Here is a 13,564-nt window from a genome sequence, read left to right on the forward strand (position 1 = left end):
GTATCAAATTTATGTATAGCCTGTAAAGCACTAAGGGAGTCTGAGACAACCACAAATGATGACACAGGCATAGATGCAATACGGATAAGTGCTGTAAGGATGGCATACAATTCAGCAGTAAAAATACTAGCCGAAGATAGTAAATGCCCTTGTACGATGCTGTCCGGAAACACTGCTGCGAATCCTACGCCATCAGAAGACTTAGAGCCATCTGTGTACACAGCAATGGCATGAGAATGAGAGTGAAAGTGATCAAGAAAAAGAGAGCGGGAAGCGACCGTAGACAGTTGGGCTTTCGAACAAGGGAGAGAGAAAGAACAGACTCGAACAGCTGGAACTTCCCAGGGGGGTAGGGAAAAGTGAGATGCTACATGTACATAGAAAGGTGGTAATTGAAGAGAAGACAAGAGCGAATGAAGGCGAAAAGTAAAGGGACGGAGTAAACAGGGGCGGGGAACAAATAAAGAATGTCTACTAATATCAGTGACCATTCTATAAATGGAAGGATTGCGGAGATCATGAGAGCGTACATAGTAGCGAAGGCAATGGGCATCACGGCGATCGGATAAGGATGGAACGTTCGCTTCTGCATAGAGGCTCTCGACAGGGGAAGAGCGAAAAGCACCAAGGCATAAACATAATCCTTGGTGATGAATGGGGTTAAGGCTAGAGAGAGTAGCAGGAGATGCCGCTGAATAGATCTGGTCACCATAATCAAGTTTCGATAAAATAAGGGTGGAATGTAGGCGAAGGAGGGTTCGACGATCAGCTCCCCATGAAAGATGAGCAAGGGTTTTAAGAAGGTTCAGCCGGCTGTGACAAGTTGCCTTCAGAGAGGTAATGTGAGGTTTCCAGGATAACCTACGATCAAAGAGGAGGCCCAGAAACTTGACTATCACGTTCAGGGATACGGGAGCCATAGAGGTACAAAGGATGATTGGAGATGACAGAGCGTCTAGTGAAAGTAATTTGGTGGGTTTTAGTGCTGGAAAATTTAAACCCACATGTGGTGGCCCAATTGGAAACACAGTCGACTGCATGCTGGAGAGAAACTGTAATAAGGTGACAGTCAGCGCCTGCACAGGCAATAGCGAAGTCATCAACAGAGTGATGACCAAATATTTGATGGAAGACTAGAGGCCAAATCATTAATAGCAAGGAGAAAAAGTGTTGTGCTCAGAACACATCCCTGGGGGACACCTTCAGCTTGGATAAAGTCCAGGGAGAGCACATTATTAACCCGAACACGGAAATGCCTGGCAGTTAAAAAAGTTCTTAAGGAAGGATGGTAGATTGCCTCGAAGGCCTAAGGGGTGGGCTTGGGCTAAAATATTATACCTCCAAGTTGTGTCATATGCCTTCTCAAGGTCAAAAAATATGGCAATAACTGAGTGGTTATTCGCAAAGGCATTACGAACATACGTATCCAAGCGTAGTAAGGGGTCTATGGTAGAACGTCCCTTACGAAAGCCATATTGACGAGTGGAGAGACTGTTGTGTCTCTAAATACCACACTAAACGTCTATTTACTAGGCGTTCCATCACTCTGCAAACTGCACTGGTAAGAGCAATGGGACGATAGTGGGAGGTTTCATGTCCCGTAGTGCCTGGTTTGCGGAAAGGGAGAACAATGGCGGATTTCCACAGCTGTGGAAGAACTCCTTGTGACCAAATAAGATTGTACAGGCGTAACAGGACTGCAAGGGCTGACTGATGTAAATGTTGTAGCATACGAATATGAATGTCGTCGGGCCCAGCTGCCGATGATCGGCAGTTCTTGAAGTGTAAAAGGCACATTATACTGTTCTTCTCTGAGAGAAGAAAAGTCCAAGGGTGCTAACTCTCTGGCAGACTTTGAGGAAAGAAATGAGGGGCATAGATGTAGTCCCTGAGAAATACGGTTTGCTATATCAACACTGGCAACCCGCAGAACAGGAGCCGGGTCAGGAGAATATTTACCACTCAGTTTTCGTACTTTTTTCCAGACTGCACTCATAGAGGAAGCAGAGGTGATGGTGGAGACATAATCTCGCCAGCAAGTGCGTTTAGCATCACGGATGACACGGTGAGCGATCGCACGCTTCTGCTTAAAATCAAGAAGTCTCTCTGTGGTTCTATTGTACCGGTACCTGCCCCATGCAGCGCGTTTCAAATGTACTGCACGAGCACAAGCAGGAGACCACCAAGGCACGCATTTCTGAGAATGCCTGCCTAAAGTTTGGGGTATAGAATGAGAAGCTGCGGTTAAAACGGAGGATGAGAAGAGGTGTAAAAGCTCATTGATGGAGGACGAAGAAGGAACCTCTCTAAAAACAGTTAGGTGTGAGTAAAGGTTCCAATTTTCCTGATCAAATTGCCAGCGTGGGATGCGAAGAGGTGGTGAATATGAAGGGGAAGTAAGAATGATTGGGAAATGATCACTGTCATGTAAGTCCCGAAGAAAAGACCAAGTGAAGTCTAATGCGGCGGAGGAGGAGCAGACTGAGAGATCGATGCAAGAGAGAGTGTGAGCCCGAGGATCAAAATGGGTGTGAGTACCTGTATTTAAAACATGGAGGGGGTGGGTGGCAAGAAAAGCCTCTAACTGAATGCCACGGGAATCACAGTGAGACCCCCCCAGAGGAAATGGTGGGCATTAAAATCACCAAGTAACAGAATCGGTGGTGGTAATGATGAAACAAGAAAGGCAATATCCGGAATAGATAATGCCCGAGAAGGAGAGAGATATAAAGAACAGAGCGTATACCACCTATGCAAGTGGATACGGGCTGCTGTGTAATGCAGCAAAGTACGAACAAATAGCTGATGGTACGGAATATCAGTGCATAGAAGAAGGGCACTTTCATTAAAGGTCCCATCAGGAAAAGGATCTGAAGAATACAATAAATTATAGCCTGAGATGGGAGAGATAACAGCAGAGTGTAATTTTGGTTCTTGTAAGCAAACACCAACAGGGGAAAACTGGTAGAGTAACATCTGAAGCTCACCCCGATTACCCGAGGCCGCGTATATTCCAGTGTAAATAGGCCATGATTGGCAATGATAAAGATACCTGAAATCCGCAGGCAAGGGTTCCTACGGACTAGAGGGGTTAGAAAAGTCCACATGCGGAGGCAGTGGAAAACGTTCAAGCAGCGAAGGAACGGTGTGCTGTGAAGAAAGGAGCTGCGCAGATGGAGTAGAGGAGAGAGAAGGAGCGGAGGGTGGATCAGTGTCCATTGATGGTTTGGTCTCTGCAATATATTCAGAGATTGCTTCAAGTGTTTCAGAATTCAGAGACGTTGTATGGGAGACAATATTGGAAATGGTAGGGGGAGGATGAGTAAAGATTGGAACTGTAATGGACTGTACCAAGGTAGGGGGGGGGGTGAAAGGGCGGAGGGAACTGGAGAAGCGTGGAAGGGGACAGAAGAGGCAGAAACCTGGGAGGTGGCAGAAGAGGAAGAAACTTGGGAGGGAACAGGGGAGGAAGGTACAGTATGAGGAGGAGGGTGAACCTCTACATTTGTAACAGAGCCAGTGAGAGGGGGAGAACCAGGTACAGAGACAGGGAAGGGAAAATGAGGAGGTGGAAGATGGGTAGGAGGTGTTAACGGACCTTTTTTTGACTTTTGAGAAGTAGAGGGATGATTGGGAGGAGGTGTCATACGAGATCTCGTCGCTACTGAGGCTTGTGAGAGAGAACACGAAGAAGCGAGATCAGACTGAGACGTTGAAGTAGGGACGTCTGAGCCGAGGACAGCAAAAGAATTAGCTACAGGAGTGACTATGGGAGAGGTAACCACAGAGGTGGGTGCAGAAGATGGGATACCAGAAGTGGGGGGACATTTTGAAACACGGGAATAAGAAACACGAGGTAGTCTCCCTTGGAGGCGGAGATGAGAAACTGCCATGGCATAAGGGAGACCTTCTGCCTCTTTGAGGTAACGGATTTCCCGCTCGTTTAAGTAGACTTGACAACGGCGAGAGTACGAAGGGTGAGCCTCATGACAATTAAGGCAAGAGGGAGGTCGATTGCAAGACATATTAGAATGGTCATCGGCACCACAGACTGGGCATTCGGTGATAGATCTGCAATATTTCGCTGGATGGCCAAATCGCCAGCAATTTCTACACTGTTGCGGTGTAGGGATCACCTTTCAAACTTGTAACCGATGTCCTGCTACATAAACTGAGGATGGGAGTTCACGGCTGTCAAAAGTTAAACGAGCCACATTGCTAGGGTATCGTCTCCACCCGCGGGCAGGAAGAACGTAAGTGTCTACCTTGAGGATTGGGAGATCTTGGAGTTCCAGCTGTTCAAGAATGTCAGTGCCACATGTCTGGAAATTTTGTTGAACTATGGTATGGGGCAGAATGACGGTACCACTACAAGAATTGAGGGAATGATGCTTTTCAACAGTGACAGGAACAGTATCAATATGGGAAAGACGAGAAAGCTCATGAGCCTGGGTAGCATTCTGTACGGCGATGATGCGCGTACCGCTCTTAAGAGCATGAAAAGAAATATCTTTACCAACATGGCGTAGGAGTGCCTTGCCAATACTGTGGTCAGAACGATAGGCATTAGAGGAAGTCGGTCGTAAAGTGAAGAATTTAGTCCATTGTGCAGTCTGAAACTGAGCGTGGAAAGGTAGTGAAGGACGTGTCGATCTTTTCTGAGAAGAACGAGAAGGTGGAGAAGTATCATCAGCAGGTAATTGTCGTTGGCATTTAGGCGTGGGACCAGAGTTGGTCCGACGTGGAACGGGCCGGCGATTCGAAAATTGCCGCACTGTAGAGGGAGAGGCCGGAAGCATAGTCAGAGGAGAGCGAAGGTCAGATAAATCGAAGGAGTCAGTCGAGGCCTCAGTACCTGAAGCGGGTGAGGAAACAGCACCGGCAAGAGGTACAGAGGCATGAGGAGTGTCCGAAGAGTGGTCCAAAGACGAGGCGGGGTCAGAACGGGGTGCAGTATCAAGAAGGGGCCCGGGGGTAGCAGGTTCATGGACTAGGGCTGCCATGGTTAGGTTACTTCTTTCTTTTTGTTTTTAAGAAAAATAAAGAAAGAAAAGAAAATAAAAATAAAAAAAAGAATAAAAAAAGGGGGGACCGGGGAGGGATAGTTCCTAGGAGGAATGAAAGGGCCAGAAATCTCCCTCCATGCCCAAGAGGACCTCAGCACCGCAAGTAGCGCAGATGCAGCATGGAACCCGTGCCATGCCCTACCCATCATGCCAGTAAACCGGCAATCCGGGATAGCAACCTCACATCTGCCGAGCTACCTCGGTGGACAAAAGAGAGGGCGGCCGGAAATCCGCCACAAAGCATACCTCCTTCGGCCACCACCCCCAGAATCCGAAAGGTGGCTTCCAGAGATACACCCGTCGCCCGAGAGACACCCAAAGCCACCCTCCGGGATACCGGAGAGGGATCAGGACATTCCCAGGCAATCCAGATTCCACGGCAGGCTACGCCACCGCCAAGAACCTCAATGGAATGGGATGGATCCCGGTACCCTTTCCCCTACCTAGGAACTAGCGTGCCTGTGGGGAAAGGAAAAAAAAAAAAAAAAAAAAGGTAGGAAGGGCAAAAGGGAAGGGTGGGGAGGAGGAGGAGGAAAGGAAAAAAGGGAGGATGGGATAGGAACGGGGGATTGGGGGGTAATTAGGTTCGGTCTGAGGAAGTAGACCGACAGGTCTAATTCCTCAGACCAAGAGCCTCTTCACCACGCCAAGGAGCCCCCCTTGAAGAGGTATAGGTATTGTAACCAGTAGTATTACAGTACAGTAGTGTACTGTATAGTGGTTTTATAGAACTGTACATAATTTACAGTAATTTTACTTACCATTTCACGATGGAGAATTGGGGTGTAAACTGCTGTTTAATATTAATAGTGAAGATAGGAGCTGTAAAGCTCCACTAGAATCTACAATAAACTTAAGAGTAGTCTATCCTTCCTTCTATGGACATCAGACACCATTTCTTAACACCATATTCCTTACCTACCCATGCCAGACTCAACCTTCTTTATTAGTTCAAGTTTCTGCTTAACATTGAGAACCACGTTTCCTCTTGGCATCACCATTTGCTTTAGAAGCCATTATTAATTACATTTTGCTTAATATGTTAATAAAGTTACACAAAACAATCTAAATTCAGGAAAAATTAGAGACAGAATGATGAGTGTATGTGTGAGCGAGCACAAACAACAAATGGTGAGGGTGGCCTATGGTTCATGGAGCAATGAACACAGACAACTTCTGGACACAGCCACTATGGCTCATACAGGACAAACTTCTCAGTCACTGAGCTTGGTCCAATACTTCAGATGACAACCAGACACTATCACTAAGGATAAAATCCAGAATTATGGACTTATGTCCATTTTGTCTGCTAATTCCAATATTTATCCAGCCAATATTTTTTTTGCCTAAAACTGCTGAAATTTGTTAATGGGAGGTTTTACTATAATTCTTATAATACATGTTTATGTAAACACATTTGAAAATAAATAATTGTTTGCATTAGTACCTGCATCTACAATTAAATAATGTTTTTATGAAGTTTGCTCATTTTAACTAGGCTTTAGCAATATAGTATTTCATAATTATGTAGAGATCTCTCATACATGTTGCAATGAGCTTGGAAAAGTAAATGTATAAACAGCAGCCACGTTAACCACAGAAGTGACACCAGAAACTACAGTTGGCTCTTCCAAATTTCAAGGTACTATACAGTACTTATCAAATTGAAAAAACTAATAATGGTAATTTTAACTTTTTGTTTTCTTGGGAATTTCTTGAATTCAGAATAATGAATGATCAACATTCTGCTGTATAAAAATTTGAATTTGTAGTTATGTTCATGTTAGGATTAGTATACACATTTTCCCCTCACATTTTACAACACAGTATTTGACAGGTTTATGAACTCACTAATATCAACACTGAAAAGATGAAGCAGAAATGACAAATATCTAAACTTTTGTACATTTAAAACAAACTTTACCCCTTTTATTTTAAATATACAGAAATACAGTCAACTATAAAAAACTGCAACATTCCACAATGACAACTTTTGATTAACCTACATTTTTACTGATGGGCAACATGTGAACAGATTCAAGTATTCAATGTTTTTCTTGCTCACTGTCTTTTCCATACCCAAATCTCTCTTATTTTTGTTATTTTTTTTATGACTGGCAATATTAACTAGATCAGAGATATATTACGAACATATCTCTGAAATACAAAATTAACCCAAATCTGAAACAAAACTTATTATGCAGAATTAAATCTTATGTTATTTGCAGTTTCTACTTTTGTGGGACCATTAGGAATGTAACTCTCCATGAGACTGTATAGACAACTGTATAAATGCAAGGATAATGAGAAATTTATTACAGTGAAAGACTTCAAAGGGTATAATGATTTTTTCCACACATCAGCTGTTCTCCACCAAGGCAGCGCGACCGAAGAAGAAAAACGATTCGCCAACACTGGCTCTGAAGCTGTCTTTACAGATGGACAATGACATCATGGTCAAATGATTACCCAAGTCACAAAATTCCCACCCAACTTTCAAAAGTGCAGACACTTCTGAAGGCCACTTGACTTTGCAGCTGATTACTCTACTCATAATGATTTGTAATAGTTCTCTGTAAACACAGCTACAGTATAATTTTTCTTCATCTCAATCTATTCTTATAGTACATACAGTCAAACACCATAAATATATGAACGTTTATCCTAGCTGCTCGGATAATATACAGTAGATTCACACTTCACACTTCCAGAGACAGTGTTTTCAACAAATTGCTACTAAAATATTGTACTATATTTCATGTTTTATGGAGAGATGACTATAAAAATGCATGGAAATTATTTCTGAAAAAAAAAAAAAAATCTTATGAAATGATAGGGAATCTTTTCCTAATCCTAATGACACCAAAAGTATGAAATTTGATGGAAAACTTACGGAATTATGCTCTCGCGAAGTTAGTGGTCTCGACGATGTTTACGCATCGGCGATTTCGCCCACTTTGAGCCCTATTTTCGACCAATTCCAATGCACAAGTTGACAAAAATCATAACTATTTTGCTAGAACTCCATTTTTTCTATCAAATGAGTACAAAAAAAACACCCATTTACCAATTTCAATTATCCAATAAAGTGGTCAGAAATTGGCAATTTTGAAAATTTCACACAAATTTCAAAAGATGCCAATTTCCAAATACGGTCCAGAATAAACAAGAAAGACATTCCTGGCACTAAAATAATTTTTTTTTCTGTTCATTAGTCACGTCCCCAGGCCTCTCTTACATTTCATTTGCTTTCCACTCTCAATTTTTATTCTCACAAAACAATAGATTTACTGTTATGCAGACTACTGCATTAGTGTAGAAATGGCATAAATAATATCAGCACACTTGTGAAAGAATATAAGACTCACCAGTTGACATGTATTGGACGTGTGGCATGATTTGTTTACTTTTGAACTTTGGCAAAACTCGAACATTTCTGCTACTTTGAGCTCAATTTCAAGGTGCTTTTCATTGTGAAGCCAATCAAAATCATCTCAATTTTTGAAATATGTCTTCCACTCTATAAAATGAGACCAGGAAAACTAGAATACAACCATAAATAGCATACGAAAATACACTGCAAGGTCGCTGCTTTAAAGCAAAAACACGGTTGGAGTTTTTTCTTCTCATTATGCACTGTGCGCAGCAGGATTTTTTTTTATACTGTGCACACTGACCACAGAGACCCATTCTTTCACATGTAGGCCTACCAGCTTTCTCTCGCTAGATTTGAAGGAGCTAGAATTTATGCGTACTAGTACAGCACCAACCCTGGCATGCAAGCCATACTAGTATGGCACCAACCCTGAAAGGGTTAATAAAAGTGTGAGGGGAGTCATAAAATGTGTTAAGCCAGATAAAGTGCGATTCTTGTGCCACATGATGACACTATGATGTGTTAATCAGGATCTGACCAGCAATCACTCTTGCACAGCCAGTATGCTATAATTATGCATTTCCCACAAGTGTTACTCCCCTTACATGATGTATATAGAGTTCAAGGGTACTTTTAAGAGGACAACTACAGTATTTGGTGTCTTTTACCCACCCCTTACGAGCTTTTCATTTTTCTATACTAGATCTGAAGTCATTCACGATCACTTTTCACCCCAATCAAGCTGCATTAACAGTGTTCAACAGAAACAATGCATTTCTCAATTATGTTTAAAATCAAACTACTTGTTACACTCAAATCTTAGGCTATGCCATAATCAGATTATATTTGAGAGAAGAAACTGCAGCACTGAAGAGATACAGAAGCAAAAAAAGTTGCATTTATTATTACATAACAAAAACTACTCAAACCCTAATTGAATTTTAAACTAGTGCAGAATAAGGAATATGTAATTCACTACAGTTTAAAAAATATATATATATATAAATCTTGAAGATGGGATAAAGATAAAAGTTACAGGTGGGGATATAGTTTTGGAGTGGTTGGTGCAATTGTTTAATAAATGTATGGAAGAGGGTAAGGTACCTAATTGGCTGCATAACAGATAAAAGAGAGTGCAAAAATTATAGTAAGTAAAAGACAACAGGGTGGATAGGGGGGCAATGTGGCAGATGTTGCAAGTCAAAGCAGACCAGTAAACATTTGAAGAGAAGTAAATGCAAGTAGTTGTCACAGCTGCTCTTTGCTGATGACACAGATTCTGAAGAGAAGTTGCAGAGATAGCATCACAGCATGAAAGATGAGGTGAATCATAGAATTGATGAGGGAAAAAGAGTGAGTGGTGCAAGAGGATCCAGTCTGTAGTGGAAGGAAGGCCAACAGCAGCATCAAAGCCGGCTGAGACCAGTACAAGCTGGGGATTGAACTGATAAGCAATAGGCAGCACCACCTCCAGCATGGCTGCCATGTATTCACCATCACCCATCCCTCTCTAAAAACATATGAACAATAAAAATTAAATAAGGAAATAACACTCTTTTCATGCAGTATACTTCTATGGCCCTAAAAGGCTGAGCAGTGTAACTACAGTAAGGTACTCTCTAACAAATGATGAGGACCTGCACCCTTCCTTGATGTACTACTCATGCTCAAACAGATGAACATCATTTCCTTCATTTCCCACACTTCCACAATCTTTATAAAAGTTCCCTCATACATCTTTCAGTTAATCATTTCCACATCCTCTATCTCATCTATAGTTTTCCCCTCACATGTACCAAATTCATTAACATTTGTTCTCCCAGATTTTCAGACACAGAGGTCTCATCCATCCATCTTACAAGACAATGATTAAAATATACAGAGCAGCAAATCAAAAGGGTGTGTTGTGGCACTTTACCTTGTTCCATGGGATATTCACATTGTATCCCTTCCCTTCCTTTATGCCTACTTTATTGTAGTTTCCATCACAACTGGCTGGGAAGAACTTTCCATTGTCATAGCGATGGATTGATATATAGAGGACCTGTGGATCTGCCTCAAACGTATGTTGAATTCCATTCCCATGGTGAACATCCCAATCCATGATTAGTATTCTGTTGGTTACAAATTGCATGAAATTATTTAAACGAATGAATATCACACAAATGAAATAAAACTGTAATGCATTCCTCAGTGGTTTATAGCTTAATAAATACATCTCTTGTGATCTCAAGGCTCTGCAGACAACTTACTGTATCCTAAGAGTCTGAGATTCTTTAAGGTATGTTAAAATCACCTTACCTCTGCAGCCCATATGAACTAATAGCATGTTTGGCAGCAATAGCCACATTGTTGTAAAAGCAGAAGCCACATGGTTTATTTCTTTCTGCATGGTGACCAGGAGGACGTACCACTGCTACCCCACGCTGACTTTCACCTGAGGCAACACTGTCCACGGCCTAATGACCAAGGTTTAGCATTACCTCATTAAACACACATAAATACACTATACTGAGTCAATATTGCAATGAGTATTCTTCATCATGATAAGCCCACTGAATGACCATCAGGTTGAAATTTTAATATCCTCATTAGCATAAACTTTTAAATGTCTTATAGCTGTATTGTTTAGAACACAAATTTGATCTCATTAAATCAAGAATTAACACATTGAATCTACTTTAGGCATTTTATAGTCTAGGCTAAAGCAAATATAATGACTGTAAAATTACCGCAAGTAGGGAGCCTGCAGCAACAAGAGCAGCATCATTGGTGCAGCGGTGAAGATAAACAGATTCAAATTTATTCTGCAAGCACAGGAGTTCCTGAGGTTTCTTAGCCTTAAGGGTTGACATGAAATTGATGTGCTTGGAAGAATGTGCAGTTTCCAACTCATATTCTGATGCTTTCCTTGCCTAAGGGAAGTAAGAAATTAAGCATGTAATAATAATCGTACGTTTTAATTTAAAAACGAAAAAAAGTTACATTATTGATGAATTAGTAAGCAACTTATATTTGTTATAATCTTGAAGTTTTCCTAAATTTGTAGCAGACTTTAACAAAGACTAAACTATTTTATATGTAAAACAAACAAATTTTATTTCTTTGTGCAATACAGCCTCTCCTCACTTAACAATGGAGTTCCGTTCCCAAGACCACATCGTTAAACGAATTCGTCACTAAGTGAGGAGCATACTATAATGGTAGTGAGTTTGTGTCAACCATCTTTAATATTGTTTTAATGTCACCTTTGTACCATTTACAACATTTCTGGTAGATTTTTAAATGTTTATACAGTAGTGTACTGTATATTGAAATAAACAGAATAGAGGAAATCAGCTCTAATATTCATTATTTAGGTATGAATAAGGGTCAGAGAGGCCATCATAAGTCCGAGGCGTCGGTAAACGAGTACGTCGCTAAGTGAGGAGAGGCTGTATAAAAATGTAGTTTACGTGTAATGAAATATTGTTATGCACAAAAGAAAGCCACTCGCATGACTCTGCATCTTGGGAAGATGTCCAGCCTAGATACTGTTGGGATTATTAACTAAGTATAACACCGTAAAGTCAGGTTGTTGTTGGGAACTATCTTGTTTCCATTATTAAAAAAAATATTTGTTGTGAGCCCGGCATAGGCCAGTACCAGTAACAGGCACCACCAGGCTCAAACCTCTGCAAGGGTATAAATACATACATAATCCTTGAATAATAATAATAATAATAATAATAATAATAGTTTTTATTTCTATAAGTACAGTGGACCCCCGCATAACGATTACCTCCGAATGCGACCAATTATGTAAGTGTATTTATGTAAGTGCGTTTCTACGTGTATGTTTGGGGGTCTGAAATGGGCTAATCTACTTCACAATATTTCTTATGGGAACAAATTCGGTCAGTACTGGCACCTGAACATACTTCTGGAGTGAAAAAATATCGTTAATCGGGGGTCCACTGTACATGATACAACTTATACAGACCGTAGCTGACATTAGTAACATAGTACGTACATAGAAAGCCCTGGTTATGCAGAGCATTTTGGGCAAATTAGGTTAATTTTGTCACCAGGATGTGCAAGATAGATTGATTTTTTTTTTTTTTTTTTTTTTTAAGATGTCAGCCATCTCCCACCAAGACAGGGTGACCAAAAGAAAAAACACTTTCATCATCATTCACACATAATCACTGTCTTTGCAGAGGAGCCCAGATATGACAATTTAGTGTCACTCCAAACAGCCAATATCCCAAACCCCTCCTTTAAAGTCCAGACATTGTACTTCCCACCACCAGGATTCAAGTCTGGCTAACCAGTTTCTCTGAATCCCTTCACAAAAATACCTAAATCTATCCTTATTTATGTAGTGATGAATGGAAAAATTTTTTCATAAAAATACAGATGGACTGACTAAGGTAACCCTATACATTCCCTAAATGAGAATAATAGGAACATTTTTTATTGTATTTAACATAATTATCAACATGAGTGGGTTATCTAAGAAGGCTATTAGGAAAGTAATATTGCACTGGCATTTTATTTGAATAAACATACCAATGTTCCATTATCAACTGGCATGATGAAAGAATACCAGTGCAGCTTAACACCTTAAATACAATATTACTTATTTACTCAATTAACCCTTAAACCGGCCAAACATAGATCTACATTTTTTTTACATGCTTTAAAATGGAGAAAATCAAGGTCAGAACGCTACGTGCAAAAACGTAGATCTACGTTTGGACAGTTAACCCTTTAAGGGTCGCCAGGCCCTCCCTCTCCAAGACTTGTTCTCAGGGTCGCCAAATTTAAAAAAAAAAAAGAAAAGCAGAAAAGGTAGAGAATCTTTTCCCGATCATAATGACAACAAAAGTATGAAATTTGATGGAAAATTTACGGAATTATGCTCTCACAAAGTTAGTGGTCTCGACGATGTTTATGCATCGGCGATTTTGCCCACTTTGAGCCCTATTTTCGGCCAATTCCAGTGAACTAGTCGACAAAAATCATAACTATTTCGCTAGAACTCCATTTTTTCTATTGAATGAGTGCAAGAAACCACCCATTTACAGATTTCAACTATCCAATACAGTGGTCAGAATTTAGCAATTTTGCCAATTTCACA

The 13,564-nt window shown here is 40.9% G+C and overlaps 1 protein-coding gene across 1 annotated transcript in view; it reads right to left on the bottom strand.

The window, feature by feature from the left end:
- Window positions 1–13,564, bottom strand: part of HDAC6 (histone deacetylase 6) — a 151,873-nt gene that overhangs the window by 25,447 nt on the left and 112,862 nt on the right. The window contains exons 23-26 of the mRNA XM_070086084.1: window positions 11,175–11,357; window positions 10,744–10,901; window positions 10,361–10,556; window positions 9,831–9,952 (exon numbers count right to left, since the gene is read on the bottom strand). Of these exons, the coding sequence (XP_069942185.1) occupies window positions 9,831–9,952; window positions 10,361–10,556; window positions 10,744–10,901; window positions 11,175–11,357 (659 nt within the window). The remainder of the gene's footprint in view (window positions 1–9,830; window positions 9,953–10,360; window positions 10,557–10,743; window positions 10,902–11,174; window positions 11,358–13,564) is intronic.

Source organism: Cherax quadricarinatus, chromosome 18 (assembly GCF_038502225.1).
Source record: "Cherax quadricarinatus isolate ZL_2023a chromosome 18, ASM3850222v1, whole genome shotgun sequence".
NCBI lineage: Eukaryota > Metazoa > Arthropoda > Malacostraca > Decapoda > Parastacidae > Cherax > Cherax quadricarinatus.